The sequence below is a fragment of the Chinchilla lanigera genome, unplaced genomic scaffold, assembly GCF_000276665.1.
Source record: "Chinchilla lanigera isolate Chin_1 unplaced genomic scaffold, ChiLan1.0 scaffold00103, whole genome shotgun sequence".
Classification (NCBI taxonomy): Eukaryota; Metazoa; Chordata; class Mammalia; order Rodentia; family Chinchillidae; genus Chinchilla; species Chinchilla lanigera.
In genome coordinates, this window is record NW_004955504.1 from 536,747 (window position 1) to 552,789 (window position 16,043).

Consider the following 16,043-nt stretch of genomic DNA (forward strand, 5'->3'; position numbering starts at 1 on the left):
TTGGAAGAAAAAAAGCCTCTTTAATAGATGGAGCTCGAAAAACTGGCTTTCCACATGCTTTAGCAGAAACTAGGCCCATGCTTATCACCATGCACTAAACTAAAATCGAAACAGAGGGCTGGGGGCATAGCTCAGCAGCACAAGTGCCTGCCTGGCAAGTGCAAGGTCCTGAGTTCGATTCCCGGTAACCCCCCCAAAAAAAATCAAAATGGATCAAACAGGGACCTCCCAGGAGGCCTGCACTTTCATCCGCTGGCTCCTATAGACCTAAATACTAAAACAGAAACACTAAGTCTTCTGGACAAGACAATAGGCAGAACTCTTGACACTGGTATTGGCAAAGACTTTAAGGACAAAGACCAGACTGCACAGGAACCATCATAAAGAATCAAAACCAAGGACGGGCTCTCCTTTCACTAAAAAGCTTTTGCACAGCAAGAGAAACCACCACCACAGTGAAGAGACAACCCACAGTGTGGGAAAAAATGTTTGCCAGCTGTTCCTCGAAGGGTTAACATCTGGAATATACAGACAACGGAACCCCTCCCCCCAGATTTAAGACTCAGTCCAAAAGAGGCATCTGAAATAGACACTTCTCAGATGAAGCAGAAATGGCAAATAAATATATGAAACAATGTTCAACATCACCAGTCATTCGAGAGATGCAAATTGAAACACTGAGATTCCATCTCACTCCAGAAAGAATGGCTATCATCAAGAAATCAACCAAAGAAAGAAAGAAAAGAAACCATCCAATGACAAATGCTGGAGGGGCTGGGAGGAAAAAGGAACCTTCTCCACTGCTGGTGGGAGTGTAGACTGGTGCAAGTACTGTGGAAATCAGTGTGGAGATTCCTATGGGGCTGGGGAATTAGCTCAGTGGCACAGCACCTGCCCGGCAAATGCAAGGTCCTGAGTTTGATTTCCGGTACCGTGGGGGGGGGGGTAGATATCAGTGTGGAGATTCCTCAGAAAACTAGGACTAGAGGTCCCACTTGACCCAGCTATTCCCCTTCTTGGTATCTTTCCAAAAAAGCATCATACCACAGTGATATATGCACACCCACGTTTATAGCAGCACACTTGGAAACAGCCCAAGTGCCCATCAACCAATGAATGGATGAAGAAGATGGAGATTTTTATACAATGGAGTGCTACTCAGCCATAAAGAAGGATAAGCTGAGACTTTTCTAGGTAAATGGATGCAGTGAAATAAATCAAGACACACATGTAAATACCACACTGTTTCTCTGGTGTGAGAAACAAAATCGTAAATAAGGAACAAAATGTACAACAAATATTATGAAATAGGAAGAAATTGTTCAAAAGGAAAGGGGAGGAGGGAGGAGGAAGGAGGAAAGGAGGAAAACAAGGGGAAAATGAGAAAAAAAGGAAAAAACGGAAACAAAGTTTTGTAAATAAGGAGGGGAAGAGGTTGAAGGGAGGGGATGGGAAAAGGGGAACTAAGACACGTCACACACAGGTACAAACTTCTTATGATGAATGTGATCGATACGTATACCTAGAATGCACCAGCAAACTTAATAATAACAAAAAGAAAAACAAAACACCGGAGCGGCAGACAGTACTCGAGGCCATCGCCACACGGTCCCGTCTCTGCGCCACGGCCCAGGGCAGCCCCAACCCCGAGAGGCCCGATTTCAAGGGGAAGCTGGACCACGTGTGCTGCGACCTGCCACAGAAGCGTTGTCGGAAGAAGGGTCCTGCAGACGTGATGAGGTCTCGGAAGCCATCCCGATCCAGGCGGCACCAAGTCAGGGACAAGTGTCCTTGCTGGACACAGGCAGAGATGGGGGCTGAGGCAGGGACATCTCGATCCCTCAGCTGGGGAAGCAGGTGCAGTCGTGGGGTGTGGCCTGCCCCCCGCAACTTCTGCATGTTAGAACCTCAGCAACACCTGTCACTCCAGTAGTCGCAGGTGCCCCGAGGGCAGCCCCACCCAGCCTGCAGCGGCCATGCCAGCGCAACCTGCCTTTCCCCTGCCTGCTGCCTCAGCTCCTGCCCTCACCCTGGAAGCTGCTGCCAACCACACGGGGAGGAGCAGGTGGGGTACAGGGACCAGAGGCTGTGTCGTGCTCTTAAAATTTCGCTACTCAGGACTGGTCTCATCGGGACATCGGGCTACTGAGGGCCCACACTGGCAGGAGGGACCCCGGGACACAGCTGCCCTGGGGCACATGGGGCCGCTGGGGAGGAGCAGGGCCCCACCCCAGCTGCTCCAGGATCTGCTTTCTAACTTCCCCTGGCCAGAACCCAATCATGCCTGGTGCTGAGTGGGTGTGGCCCCTGCAGTCACAGGGCCCAGCATGTGCTCCAGACAAGTGGCCCTGGGTCAGGAGAAACAGGGACCTCCCAGGAGGCCTGCACTTTCATCCTCTGGCTCCTATAGCATCTGGGCAGAGGTCGCTCTAGGACGCACAGGTCGGCAGCACACACACCAGGCCCAGGGCTCCAGGGCCACCCTCCGCACGGCCGAGGCAGATCTGATGTGACAGAGGGAGCCTGGGCCTTGGCAGAGACGGTGGAGCAGGTTGGGGTCTGGTGCCAACACAATCCCTGTAGTACAGTTTGCTCACAAAGCACTGGCAACGGGGTACCAGCACCACCTAGATACCAAGGAGTTGAGCTTCACACAGGACCGGCCGGAGTCTGGGCTCCCCCAGGAGCGCCCCCAGGGCAGGATGTGCAAAGAACAGGGCACTCACAAGGCAAAGGCACCGAGGCCACCTGGATGCTCGAGACAAGCACAGCTGGGTCGAAGCCAGGCCACGCTTGCCCCTACTTCCTGACCGACCAGGTGCCACCACAGAAAGGCTCCCTGGGGCAGGTGCGACATCGTGGGCACAGGAGGACAACAGCACGCAGCTACTGGGCCCAAGCTGAGACTTGCTTCTCTCTGGGAGGGAAAAACCCCACCACCACCTGACATGCTGGCCCTCGGTGGCCCCAAAGCGACCGACTGGTGATGCCACCATCCTGCAACTCAGGACCATGATGCAGGCTGAGGTCACCGAGGCCACAGCCATCACTGCCACTCTCCTTCTGTGTGGCCAGCCGGGGTTATAGACCTGGGGGTGACAGAGAGACCTGCCCAAGGACGCCACACGGGCTACCAAGGACACCCGCTGGGAAGGAGGTGGGAGGGGGCCAGGACCCAGCCTCAGCCTGACGGAGCCCGTGCAAGGCTGACAGTGAGCAGGCCTGATCATCGGCCGATGGAAGGAGACGTCGGAGGTGACGGCACCCGGCCTCATGACGAAGGACAGCAAAGGCTGGGGCGGCCACAGGGATAGTGTGGCCCCACCTGCCCTGACCCTGCTTAGGTTTGAAACTCCCATCACAAGCAACCCAAACGAAGAGACCGCATTTGAGATCCTGGGGTCACAGGGCCACCAGCTGTGACCAGCAGATGTCAGCTGGTGTCAGCATCCCACAGGAATAGCACACGGCACAGGGCCAGCTCCTCCACTGAGGGGCGACCACGGCCCCTCCAGCCGGCTCATGTGTGCCTGGGCTCCGAGCCCACAGGCTGGATCCTCCTGCCAACTCCACGGCCCCACACAGCCCCCTCCACACCCACCTCTTCAGCCCGCTGTGCCTCCGCGTGCTTGTCCAGGAAGGTGCCCTCCAGCACGGAGCCCACAATGGTCAAGCCCTTGCCAGCCTTCAGCTGCGAGGTGAAGGACAGCAAGCGCGGGTGCTTCACAGCCTGCTCCGTGTCCAGGTTCAGCATCACCAGCACCTGGGGCCTGGAGGGCAGGGCAGGAGGGACGCCACCATGGGAACAGCTCACGGGGGAAAGGGGAGGAGATGGGACAGAAGGGCAGGCAGGGGCAGGAGGACAGGAAGATAGGCACCTAGCCCTCATCCCCGGCTCCCTGGGAGACTGAGGCAAGTGTCCCCTGCAGGCAAAGGCCAGGGCCTCCGTGTTGAGGACGCTCATGTCCCCCAGCAGGGGGGGACTTGCTGTTCCCCACTTCTGCCTGTCACCTACTGGGTAGGACCCTGGGGACCTCCGTGGTCCCTAAGTGGCTGCAGAGATGGCTCACCTCCAGTTCTTGGTGTGGGGCGGACCATGCTCCACACGCAGCAGGGCGTAGCGGGCGGCGTTCAGGGACAGGCCCCTGATGCCGTCACCCCACTCCTTCTCGGCCCTGTGGGGACAGAGGGGGCCCTCGTATGCGGCACCCTGGATTCGCACGCCCAGTGGAGGAGTTTACAGCAGGTGGAGGGACACGGGGTGGGTCCTGGGAGGAACAGGGAGGCAGAGGCAGCACGGCCCCCATGTGGAACAGAGCTCAGGCCTCAGCACAGAAGGCCAGGCATCCGGTCCTCCGGCCAGGACAGCTGCCTCCCCAGCCCCTGCCCTGGAGCCACCAAGCAGGGAGCCAAGCAGGCTGGGTCCTGGGGGAAAGCCCAGAGGGCAAGGAGCCCACAGCAGGGAGGAGCTGGGCCCCAGCCCGAGTCAGTCAGGCCTGCAGTGGGTCGACAAGATGGGGCCAAAGCAGCTGCTCTGCCACCTCTTTCAGAGAATGGGGGGCCCACGCCATGCCAGCCCAGTCCCAGGGTGGCCTCGGGAGCAGGGAGGCCACGGGGCAGCTGCTGGGATCACAGCTCTGAAACGCGGCCATGTGGTGCGTGGTCGCTGGCTGTCGCGTTTTGCAGCTGTGTTTAGGGAAGTGGGAGGCTTGTCACACCCCGCCCCCGGAGCACACTGTGAAGCCCAGGCAGGGGGACCGTGCTGCATGGCCTACATCTGGGCAGGGAGGCGGCAGCGGTGTGGACAGGAGGGTCTCACAGGAAGGGGAGGGTGGGCAGGGTCCCGGCCACTCAGGGCACAAGTACAAGCAAGGACGCAGAGGACACACGGCCCAGAACAGGAGCGGCGAACACTCACCAGCCTGGGGGCCCTGCCATCAGGGCCGCCAGCAACAGCAAGCTCCAGGCCAGAAGTGGCCTCCGCAGCTGGGGCCCCCTGTGTCCCTGCCCCCAGTGAAGACCACCCCACGCCCACGCCAGGGAGTGCCCCAAGGGACAGCACGGAGCCCAGCCCCCACCGCCGTCGATGCCACTCACCCGCGGTACTCAATGTACTTGTAGATGCAGCCGGCGATGAGCATGGCAAAGAGAGCGTAGTACCACGAGCAGATGAACATCAGGGCCAGACACAGGCTCATGCCCAGGAAGGACAGCGTCCTGCGGGACACGCGGCTCAGGGCTGGCTGCCTTGCACACCACTGTCCCAACACTGGGAACACAGTCCCCACGTGCGGCCATCAGCCCACCCCAGGCGACACCATCACCCACACCCTCCTGTGGCACCCAGGCCCCACAAGGGACAAGTGGTGGCCTCCCTCTGCCCCTAGGGCCCGATGCCCACAAAAGCCTCAGGCAGCCCATGCCCGCCCCTGTCGCCCATGCTCCAGGGGGAAGGCCCAGGCTGGCCACAGGTAGGGACCCAACACTGCACGGGCCCTAGGAGCCCTGGGGAGACTCAGGGACCGCTCCTGGGGCCACGGCTGGGCCCGCCGTCCCCATGGTCTCACCAGTGGTAGTACTTGAAGCGCGGGCGCCAGTTGGGTGTGCGCAGCAGCGTCTGCACGGCGCAGGCCAAGTTCACAAACAAGTAGCACATGAGGAAGAACCTGGACAGGGACGCAGGGTCGCGGACACCGGGTACACCTGCCTGCCCCCTGCTCTGCCCACACCCGCTCCCACCTCCGAGAGATCTCGAGTTCACGTGGACCAGGACACACCCTGCCACCCCACCACACACTGCTTACAGTGAGCCCCGTCCACAGCACTGACCCCACGCCCTGCACCCTCACGTGTCAACCCCGCCCACCCTGTCCCCACACATGTGCCCACCCAGCCGGCTGCACCCACCCATTCATCGCTGTCCCCCAGGCTGAGGGTGCCTAGGGCACATAGGGACACACGGCCACTCACATGGACAGGATGGGGGCCACGCTGTCCAGTGAGGCAATGAGGATGCCAGTCTCACAGATGAGGGCCGTGAGCAGCAGAGCCCACGTGGGCTCCCCATTGGATTTCCCATGGCCGAACACCTGTGGGGATGGGGCCAGGTGAGTGGGTGGGGAAGACGAGCAGAGATGACCTTCCTAACATGTCATGGGATGTCCCTAGCCAGGCCCGGGGTGCCATCACGGTGGCCCCAGAATGCTTACCCATACCCACAGCCTCCAAATTCACCCCAGGGAGCCTTGTCCTAGGACACCAGACTGTCTCTGCTGTCAGTGAGACTGGCTAGGGCACAGGGTCCACAGGCCATGTGGACAGACCCAGGGTAGAGGAGGGAGGTGGGAGGAGTGCAGCACTCTTGCACTTGGGGTTGACCTGGGGCACCAGACAAGCAGCCAGGGGAAACGGCCCTCACAGCATCCAGGGGTGACACTCTAAAAGTCACACCAGGAAGGGGCCCCTCACAGCCCTTCCCACCCGACCCCAACTTCCCAGGCCCTCACAGGGCAGCGGCATCTACCACGGAGCCTAGGCTCGGGCTCACCTGCAGGAAGGGGACAATGCCGTCACGGGCGATGGCCTGCAGCAGGCGGGGCGCCCCGGTCAGGCTCTGCAGACCGGCACCACAGGTGGAGAAGAAGGAGCCAATGACGATGACCCAGGGGGAAGGCCAGGCCAGCATGCCGATGACCAGGTTTCCCTGCAGGGCCTCCCCAAACCTGTGGGTGGGCAGGGGGGGCAGTCAGCACAGCTTCTGGGAATGAGCTGAGGATGGATGAAAACGTACCCATCCCCTGGGGGGATGCCGGGGTGAGGTCGGCTCCTCAGTGAGGAGACTGGGTCAGGACCCCCAGGTCTGCCCAGCCTGGCCAGCGCCAAGGTGGCTCTCAGAGCAGGAAGCCCCAGCTCCCCCGGAATCACCTGCAGTCCTGGCCTGCTGTGGCCTGGCAACCATGTGGTGTCCCCCAGCAGGGTACCTGTGCCTGAGGGCTCCACCCCCTACACAGTGGCAGCCCTGGGGTCCAAGGCCCCTCCCTGTTCACACCCAAGGCCCAGCAAGCAGCCACCTGGTGGCAGTTTGGGGCCTCCAGGGCAGCCTGAGCAGACACAGAGGGCAGCCGCCTCAGGGCAGGCGGAGCTCTGAGCCCTGCCAGGACTTCCCTTTCGAAGCAGAAGTTGCCACGACAACTGACCACACTGTGTGAAGACGCAAAGGACGACGTACTTATCCCGCAAGACGACACCTTCAATGCAGGCCCCGAAGAGCACGATGCAGGAGAGATCTGCAGCGCAGGTCAAGGAGTGATGAGTCCTCGGTGGGACACGGGGCCATGTGTGTGACACCCCCACCCCCGACCCTGTCTGTCCCAGCCCCTGGGTCCTGGCGGCTCCTTCTCACAGCTCCATCCAGCTGCCCAGCACAGGGCTCTGGGTGGGCACACAGCTCAGCCGGAAGGGCAGGGCTCACGGATGTCAGAGACCTGCAGCCCAACTTCCGGTTCCTACACTGACGGTGGCTGCGTCCCGTCAACAGCTGCCCGTGCTCACGGCTGAGTGTCCACGTGACAGTGTGCCCATCCTCTGCCGGCGCAGAGAAATCATGTGACCAAGCACGGGGAAAGTGGGGTACAGGCATCACAGTGACCAGCAGGCATGTGCTGGGCAGCCCAGCTCCACAGGGGACGAGGCTGTGGCCAGGACCCCCTTGGCTGAGGCCCCCGAGACAGCTCTGCGTGGGAGCGGAGGGCACGGTGAGGCCGGAAAGCAGTGCCTCCGCCTGTGAGTCTGTCCAGGATACAAATGAGAGACGTGGTCGCGATGGCCAGGATGGTCCCTGTGGGGATGGACTTCTGTGCGTCCTTGAGGTCCCCGGAGCGGTTGGACCCCGCCATGATACCTGTGGGAAACACGAACAGGCCGATATGGGCGGACAGAGCTGGTGCACGGCCACAGCTGGCCCAGACCTAGCACAGTGTCAGAAAGGGTGGGGCAGGACTGCCGCCGGGCGCCCGACAGTGGTCTCCGGGGACCCTGTTTCTTTAGGTCACTGTCCCCCACCAAACGGCCAGCTCCAGAGAGCGTGGCCCAGGCCCTGCTGTCCATGCCACAGGACAGAGCAGGGGGCACGGCCGGGCTAAGGACCCCAGCCAGGTGTCCCCAGGTCGCAGTGAGGCTGGAGTCCCAGTGACCCTCTCTCCAGGCTGCAAGGATGAGGCCTACCTAGCCCTGCCTTTCCCGGTCACCATGGAAGCAGCACCACCTCAGAAGCTGCTCTCCCACCGCGTCAGAGCCCTGAGATCTCAGCAAACCTCACGGCTGCGGCCAGAAATCCCAGGACAGAGCCATACTCTGATGGCTCGGGGCCTAACCCAGCCAAAAGGGAGCTGCACAAACCCTCCTGCTCTGGCCCACAGAAAGAGCCACTGCACAGAGCTCACACAGTGGAGGGCAACTTGGGCCAGAGGCACAGAGAAGCCAGGGGTGGCTGAGTCTTCTGAGTCACCGTCCTGCACAGAGGACAGCAGGGGACACCTGGGGATGGCTGAGGACAGCCAGGGACCAGGGCCTCAGGTACATGCAGGACCACTCTGGTCTCCACCCCCAGTGCTGTCCAGGCAATTCCCAGAGGGACTCACTCCAAGAGACACGGGGAGAGACACAGGCAAAGATGGAGACAGAGACATCAACAAGACAGAGACAGGGAACAGAAATAATAGGGAGAGACAAAAGGTGGGAACAGCGACAGAAACAGACAAGATGGTGACACAGAGAGACAGTTAAGGAAGGACAGACACAGAGATGGAGACAGACAGGGATAGGCAGAGACGGCAGAGACACAGACAAGGACAGGGAGGGAGCCTCACCGGTGACGGAGGGGAAGTAGATGCCGACCAGCATGGTGAAGTAGGTCATGATGTCGGTCAGCACGTAGGGCAGCCCACTGGCACGGCTCTCGTCAGGCACGGGCACCGCGGGTATGCCCTCCTTCTCCACAAAGGCGCCCTTGTCTGAGTACGTGCTCCACAGGTTCTCTGAGGAAACAGGCAGGCTCATTGGCGGGTTCTGGAACCTTGTCGGGCTCCCCAAGGCCTCAGGGGACACTCAGAGTCTCGCTGTCCTCCTCCTTAACCCACAAGCCGCCCTCACCAAACCCAAACCTACGTGCAAAGTGCTGGTGGGGAGCCCCGGGCACCACGTGGTCCGCAAACAGCCCCAGGCAACAGCACTCAGCACAGGCCCAGAGCTGCCAACCCACGCGCAGCCCGTGGGTGCTGCCTGTGGACAGCTGGGCCCCCTCACACGCCACCACGAGGTGGTGGTGGTGGTGGGTTCCTGCGTCCACCTGCATCCCTGTTCCAGACCCCACTACCACGTGACTTTGTGGGGGCCCTCCCTGCCACCCAACCTGGACGGACGCCTGGGTGCTCAGCAAGGTCACACACAGGGTGCACACCAGACCCCAGCCTAACCCCAAGACACCTTCATGTGGACAACCGGGACCAGCACTACTTGCGTCCCCAACGCCACCTCCTCTCCAGAACCAGGCCTGTCTTCCAGGTGAGAGCACGACAGACAACTAGCTTAGGGAGAAACATTCCAGGCAGTCAGGCAAGACGAGCCCTGGAGGAGTCAGTGGAGAGGGTGAGAACACAGCACAACTATGGCCGGAGGTGCATCTGAAGATTAAGGTCACCAGCCAGATTTACACACTTCCCTGAGAGATAAACGGAAGCTCAAGATTACCGTTACCACCCTTTTGAGACTTCCTGTATTAATGAACCATTGTCTCCTTGGGGTGGGCCATCGTCTGCTACCAAGACCAAGACTAAGACAAGACGGAGGCTACAGATGACCCACCAAGATTAACGACATCACCAGGTGCCCTTGCGACAGCTGCATCAGAATCCATCAAACCGCTACACCTGTAGTCTTACTGGTTGCGTATAGCTCTGACCCACGCTGTCCTCACCTCCAGATTTTACCCAGTCAGGGGCCCTTCTATCTCAGGAGCTACTTCCTGTCCCCAGTAAATTTCCTACTCTTAACTCCTGTTATTCCTTGGAATCCATTCTTCGGTCTGACATCTAGCAGGTTGGCAGCGACGTTTCCCCTCTTTATCCTGAGGAGCAGAGGGATGTCTCCCTCCTAGAACCAGGGCCCACACCCAGTTATTTCCTAGACACAGTCCCGAGCGTAACATCAACACACTATGAAATGAACTCTGGCTCTGAGACCAACTTGCTGGCCTGATATGCTGCGTTAGGCTTCTGTGCCCCGCTGCGGGCGCAGGGGACAGCTGAGCAGCTGCAGAGGGTGGCAGCCAAAGGTCTGGCCAGGAAGAAGCCAGGGACACAGCTGGGCAGCAGGGACTGGGCCTCGCTCCCAGGGCTCACCCAGGAAAACGCCACTGGCCACGCCGGGGATGCCCTGGATCTCGGTGACATTGTTCTGCATGAAATACTGGTCACAGGCAGCGCTGGGGCTGGAGCCATTGCAGAAGAGGCCCCAGAGCGCGGTGGTCACCATCGTTGAGCCGTTGTTGACCATGTGGACCTTGGCACAGGTGTCAAAGCTGCGCTTCGCCAGCGTGCGGTTCCCCAGGAGGCAGACCCTGCAGTGGGCAGGCACGACTGTTTCTCCACTGCCTCGGGGCCTCCAGTGTCTGATGTGCTAAGCTACTGCAATGGCAGAGCCACCATGGACTCGACCCGAGCCAGAGTGGGGCCGAGGTGGCCCATCCTCCCAGGCTGCCCTGGTCTTCACATAGGCTCTGTATCCCAGGAGGAGGTGCCGCTCCACCGCAGGGGTCCCCTCGACCTATTTCCCCAGAGCCCAGGAGCCCCAGGCCTAGCACCATGCCACTCCCAGCCAGCCAGGGGCCCGGCTCCCTTGCCCCCCTCCACCACGCACTTCCCACCGGCTGTGACCCAGCCACCCCCCTTCTCAGCCTTGCTGGGAAGGGGAGGAGAAAGAGTCTACGCGGGCTTTTGTGAGGATACAGGCGCTTGGGCAGCGGAAGCGGGTGGCCACACTGTAGCTGCCTGGCCACTCGTCGAGTGTGGGGTCCACACAGCTTCCCGTCCACAGAGAGCAGCACGACCTAACCGCACAGGACCATGACCACTGCACACCCACGTTCCCCACAGCAACCCCAGGGCACCCAGGAACAGCAGGGCCAGGCCTGCAGGCAGACTCACGGGATGTCAGGTGGGTCGAAGGCAGTCTTGATGACACCAGCGTAGATGGCCAGGATGGACAGCACCACACAGGCCAGGAAGACCAGGGCCAGCTTGTTGACATACTTGACGCCCACAAAGACCACCACGGCCATGAGGGCCAGAGTGCAGGTGCCGTACACCCGCATGTTGTGCAACATGGCAGCCGCCTCACCGCCCGCTGCCTCCCCGTGGAAGATGGCTGCTCCTGGGGAGATGTAGGTCTGCGGAATCATGGCATATCAGGAGGGTCGGCCGCCCAGACTCTGGGACCCTGCATCCCAGCCCTCCTGACACACTGATACCCAAGAAATAAGGAGCATGAAGACCTTTTCGTGCAGACCCAGGGCTCTGGACCCCGACTCCCTTCCTGTCCAGCCCCACCTGCCACGCTTCTGTCCAGCTTGTGAGCAGACGGACCCTTTCGGCCATCAGAAAAGCTGGGCTGTCTCCATCTCTCTCTCTCAGCAGCCCCCTGCCTCCGGCCTTCCTAGATGGCGGAGGCTGGTGGGGTACGTGCCGCGGGCTCAGGACAGGGAGCTGCGGCTTCAGGAGCAGGATGCAGCCAGAGCCTGGGCAGGGTCAGGATGTGGGGCACCTGGGGGCAGCCTGTGGGCAGGGCGTGCGCTGGGCGAGGGGAGCTTCCTCACCAGGAAGATCTCGATGGTCCCAAGGATGTACATGGCCCCCGCAAACGTTGTACCCAGGTAGAAGCAGAGGCCAACAGCGCCCCCAAACTCAGGACCCAGCGAACGAGATATCATGTAGTAGGAGCCCCCAGCTGCAAGGGACATGGGCAGAGAAACAGGTTAGGAGGGACAGCGTATACACACAGCCACAGAGCTGGGGGTGCTCAGTAACCCACAGAGCACCACGTGGGGATGTCTAGGGGCTCCTGTGACCCTGACCCCAGGCCCCATTCCCAAGGAGGGGCATGCAGTCTGGCAGGGCGGGCAGTCAAGAGCCCTCACACACACAAATGCAAAGACGGGGCAGCTCGTACAGTCAGGCCTGCAGCCCCAGTGCTGGTCTGGGAACGATTCTCAGAGGCAGAGCAGAGCCAGACCGCGTGGGGACTGTCACTGTGCCTTTCCATCCCGTGAGACGGAGCCCAGGGCAGGAAGCGGAGCCTGGAGCCAGCAAGGCCTCACACACCGGGGCCAGGGAAGGCCACCGTGCTGCGCAGGTGGGCGGCCACCCGGCACCCGCCACTGGTGCTGGCGGGACGTGGTGCCACACAAGGCTCGCCCCATTCATCCATACAGCGAGCAGGTGTCTGAGCCCCGCCTTCAGAAAGACTGGATTTAACCAAAAACCCCACAGATCATGGGTAATTCAGATCAAAACATTGTGGTTGCTGGTCGGGACGATCACCACCCAGGGTGCAGAGGACAAAGGCAGGGATGGACAAGGAGTCCACCCCACGGCCACCACAGAGCCCCGAGCTACCAGGAATCCCAGTCTCACCAAAGCGAACTTGCGGCTGGTGCACGCAGTAAGACACAGGAGGTGACCGCACCTCCACGTAGCTTCTCAAAGGCCCAGTGTGCCCGGTTCACATGAGAGGCCCCAGCCCTGAGCACGCACCACCCGTCCCCATTTGCAAGGACGGAGCAGCAGTGCTCAAAGATAGGCTACATGCAAGCTTGAGAAAGGGCCAGGCCCTGCTTGGGGGCAAAGCTGTCCTCGGTCACACGGTGGACAGGTGGGCCAGGGTGGGTCTGCCCCCAGTGCCACCCTGCATGAGGAAGAGCATCTGGGTCGCCATCCCCATGACATGAGGCTGGGCTCCACACAGGGAGAGGACTCATGTAAACTGACTCGAGGGCTGTGGTGCCTCACCTGGGACCACGCCATTGGTGGCAATGGCACTCATGGAGATGGCGGTCAGCAACGTCTGCAAAGACAGGTGGCTGTGAGGGCAGGCGCCCTGGGCTCCCAACGCAGAGGGGCAGCCTGAGGCAACATGTGGGGTGTCCCCAAGCCCCAGCTCAAAGGACACCCCAGTACGGGACTCAGGCCCTGGAAGGCTGACTCCACCCAGCTGTCCACTCCCCAAGGACCCCCAGGGAGATGTCGCTCTGCACAGGGGCACAGGAGCCTGTCTCACGCCCACTCCCCAGGGGTACAGAGAGTGTCCAGGAGGCTCTGGGGCCCACCTCCAGCTACCACCATCTCAGGAAAGCCTGCCCACGGCACCAGGAAGTGCCAGTGGTCAACTCGAGTGACCAGACACGGGATGGACAGCACCACGGCTGGAGCCGGTCTCAAGGGGCCCAATGGGTATCTTCGGGTGACAGGTGAGAGATGAAGGGGCTACATTATGCTCTTCTCATGAGAGTAAAGGCAGAGGCAGCTGGGCTGGTGATAGGGCTGGGGCATGGAGGTGGAGAGGAGATCCCCAGTCGCCAAGACCAGCAGAGGGCACAGGGCCACGGGAAAGGTCCCACCACGCCGGAAGGTGGCCCTGTCAAAGCACAGGGCCCACTGAGGAGCCTGGCGATAGCTTGGCACGCCCTGTGGGGTGTGAAAGATGGCACTGGCCGGTCAGTGGGCCAGGCCTCAGCAGGCCAGCAGGCAGCCTGTGTCCCACTGCATACTAGCACCTTGGGACAGGGCTGCAGGGTCATCCCAGGGCTCAGGCAGTAGACTCCAGGCCCCCACGGGTGAGGATACCCCACCTCCTGGGCCCTCAGGGGGCAGGAGGCCGTGGCTACTCACACAGGTGCAGCACACGGACACGATGAGGAAGGACTCCAGAACGCCGGCCGCCCCCACGATCCATGTCAGGCGCAGGAAGAGGATCACACCCAGGATGTTCTGGAGGCAGGGCAGGTAGACACCGATGAAGGTGCCCATGCGCGGGGCCTGCAAGACAGCGCTGTGTCCAGGGGGCCAGCTTGGTGTACACAGTGTGGCCTGGCCTTCAGCCCATTCCCCAGACCCATCCTTGCTAAATGTGAGCTGTGTTTCTGCCCTACCTTCCTGTCACCTTGGGTGTGGAGTGAGGCTGGAACATCACCCAATGCCAAGAGGGCCTAGGGGGTGGCCACTGACCCTGTGCCCAGGCTGAGAGAACCCCCCAAGAGGACAGGCTGACCACCCCAGGACCCAGCTCCCCAGGGACCACACAGCCCCACTAAATCCTGGCTGGACAGAGTGCAGAGCTGCACAGCTGAGGCGCAGGGCCGGATGAGAGGGCAACCAGGCCCGGGCACCTCACTCACTGTGCCAGGACAACCAGCGGCAGGATGTCCAGAGGGGACCAGTGTGGCGACCTCCCACATCGCTCTGGACAGAGGTCAGGGCCTGCACCCTAGGCCGTGGGTGGACAAAGGCCTCGGAGTCTCCACTGGAGAGAATGAAAATGTCACTGGTCCCCAAGGGGAGGCAGGCCCACCTGACAGGCAGGCCCAGGCTGGGGGCCTCCAGCCACATGAGGCTGCCAGCTCACCAGGGCTCAGCCTCTGCCCCACTGGCCCGAGGCAGCACACCAGCCAAGGAGGGGACAGTGGGCTGCCTCTGACCTTCCCACCCTGGGACATAGCCAACCCCTAAGTGGGACAGGCCAATCCTCTCCACTGAGTTCCACCCCATGACACAAGGCCCCTTGAGTCCTGCGGTGGCTCCGGCTGGGGACTGAAACCTGGCCTGGGACACCAGGTCCCCAAGCAGCACAGGGGCAGGGCCTCGGCCTGGGGTGAGTGCTTTCGGAGCCTGCCCTGGGTGCACTGTACACAAATCCTCCGACCAGGTGCATGTGGGTTCCCAGCCAGTTGGGGTGAGGCTGGGGCTGGGTTCTACGATTTTCCCATCAGGAGCCCTGGGAACTGTCTGTTCCCCAGTGCCCGCTGGGTCTCCCCAACTTCAGCGCCAGCAGAGAATGGAGGGACAGACGGACAGCTGGTGGCCAAGGGTAGGACACAGGCCCTCCAGGCCACAAGGCAGCCGTGGGCCAGGCCCAACTGCAGAAATGCACTCCAGCGAGAAACCCATCGCCTCGACTCCAGTGTCCACCGGAGCCGCCGGGAGCTTCTGCAGCTCCCGAGACATCCCGGGAGGCCCCCGTCACTCAGTGCCAGGAAGGCAGCCAGAGCCAGGCCGAGGTACCCTCACTGCCCACCCTGTCCCTCCATCTGTGCCCTGCATGGGCTCCTGTGACCCACCCCCCCAGCAGCCTCAGGCACAAACAGGGTGCATATCTTGGGAGCCCAGAGCTCGGTCCACTGCAACATGAGGAGGGGGGTAACCCACCCTAAGCGGCCTGAGGGAGACTAGGGAGTGGGGTGTGGGGAAGGTGACACCTCAGCCCCTCGTGCCCTCCCAGCCTCTCCCTCATCACAGAGAAAGTGGGGCTTTGGCGATGTTTCTGAAAAGCACCAGGGCAACTGGGCACAATCCCATAACCCCAGTACTCTGGGAGGCTGAGAAAGGAGGATCACGCACTCAGGCCCTGCCTAGGCAACTTAGAGAATCAGTGAGACTGCCTCAAGATAAAACTAAAAGAGCTGGGATGTGGCTCAGTGCAAAGGCTCTGGGCTTAACTCCCAGAGAGAAAGAACAAAAAACAAAAAAGCCAGGCAGCAGTGCCCTCTCTTGGCCACCTATGGAAGACAAGGCCGGTACACCGGGAAGGAGACCTGGGGACCGGGACTCCGTGCCAGGAGTGGGGCCTGTGATGCTGAGCTGTGTGAGGAGCAGCACTCTCCTTCTCATCTCACTGGCACTGCCCAGGCACCTATCCGGACACTGGCGACTTTGTGGAGGGCGGAGAGCCCCATGCAGCCCACTGGCGGCCCAGGCCTGGCAAGGGGGCCTTGAGGC

At 61.2% G+C, this 16,043-nt stretch overlaps 1 protein-coding gene across 4 annotated transcripts in view; it reads right to left on the minus strand.

Moving 5' to 3' along the window:
- Window positions 1–16,043, minus strand: part of Slc12a7 (solute carrier family 12 (potassium/chloride transporter), member 7) — a 60,546-nt gene that overhangs the window by 7,564 nt on the left and 36,939 nt on the right. For all 4 annotated transcript variants that reach the window (XM_005407034.1, XM_013505890.1, XM_005407037.2 and 1 more), the window contains 14 exons: window positions 13,941–14,087; window positions 13,062–13,116; window positions 11,870–12,000; window positions 11,202–11,443; window positions 10,398–10,615; window positions 8,868–9,035; window positions 7,802–7,900; window positions 7,229–7,286; window positions 6,548–6,722; window positions 5,971–6,089; window positions 5,568–5,666; window positions 5,098–5,217; window positions 4,071–4,175; window positions 3,602–3,770 (listed from right to left, as the gene is read on the minus strand). In XM_005407034.1, coding sequence (XP_005407091.1) covers window positions 3,602–3,770; window positions 4,071–4,175; window positions 5,098–5,217; window positions 5,568–5,666; window positions 5,971–6,089; window positions 6,548–6,722; window positions 7,229–7,286; window positions 7,802–7,900; window positions 8,868–9,035; window positions 10,398–10,615; window positions 11,202–11,443; window positions 11,870–12,000; window positions 13,062–13,116; window positions 13,941–14,087 — 1,905 coding nt within the window. The remainder of the gene's footprint in view (window positions 1–3,601; window positions 3,771–4,070; window positions 4,176–5,097; window positions 5,218–5,567; window positions 5,667–5,970; window positions 6,090–6,547; window positions 6,723–7,228; window positions 7,287–7,801; window positions 7,901–8,867; window positions 9,036–10,397; window positions 10,616–11,201; window positions 11,444–11,869; window positions 12,001–13,061; window positions 13,117–13,940; window positions 14,088–16,043) is intronic.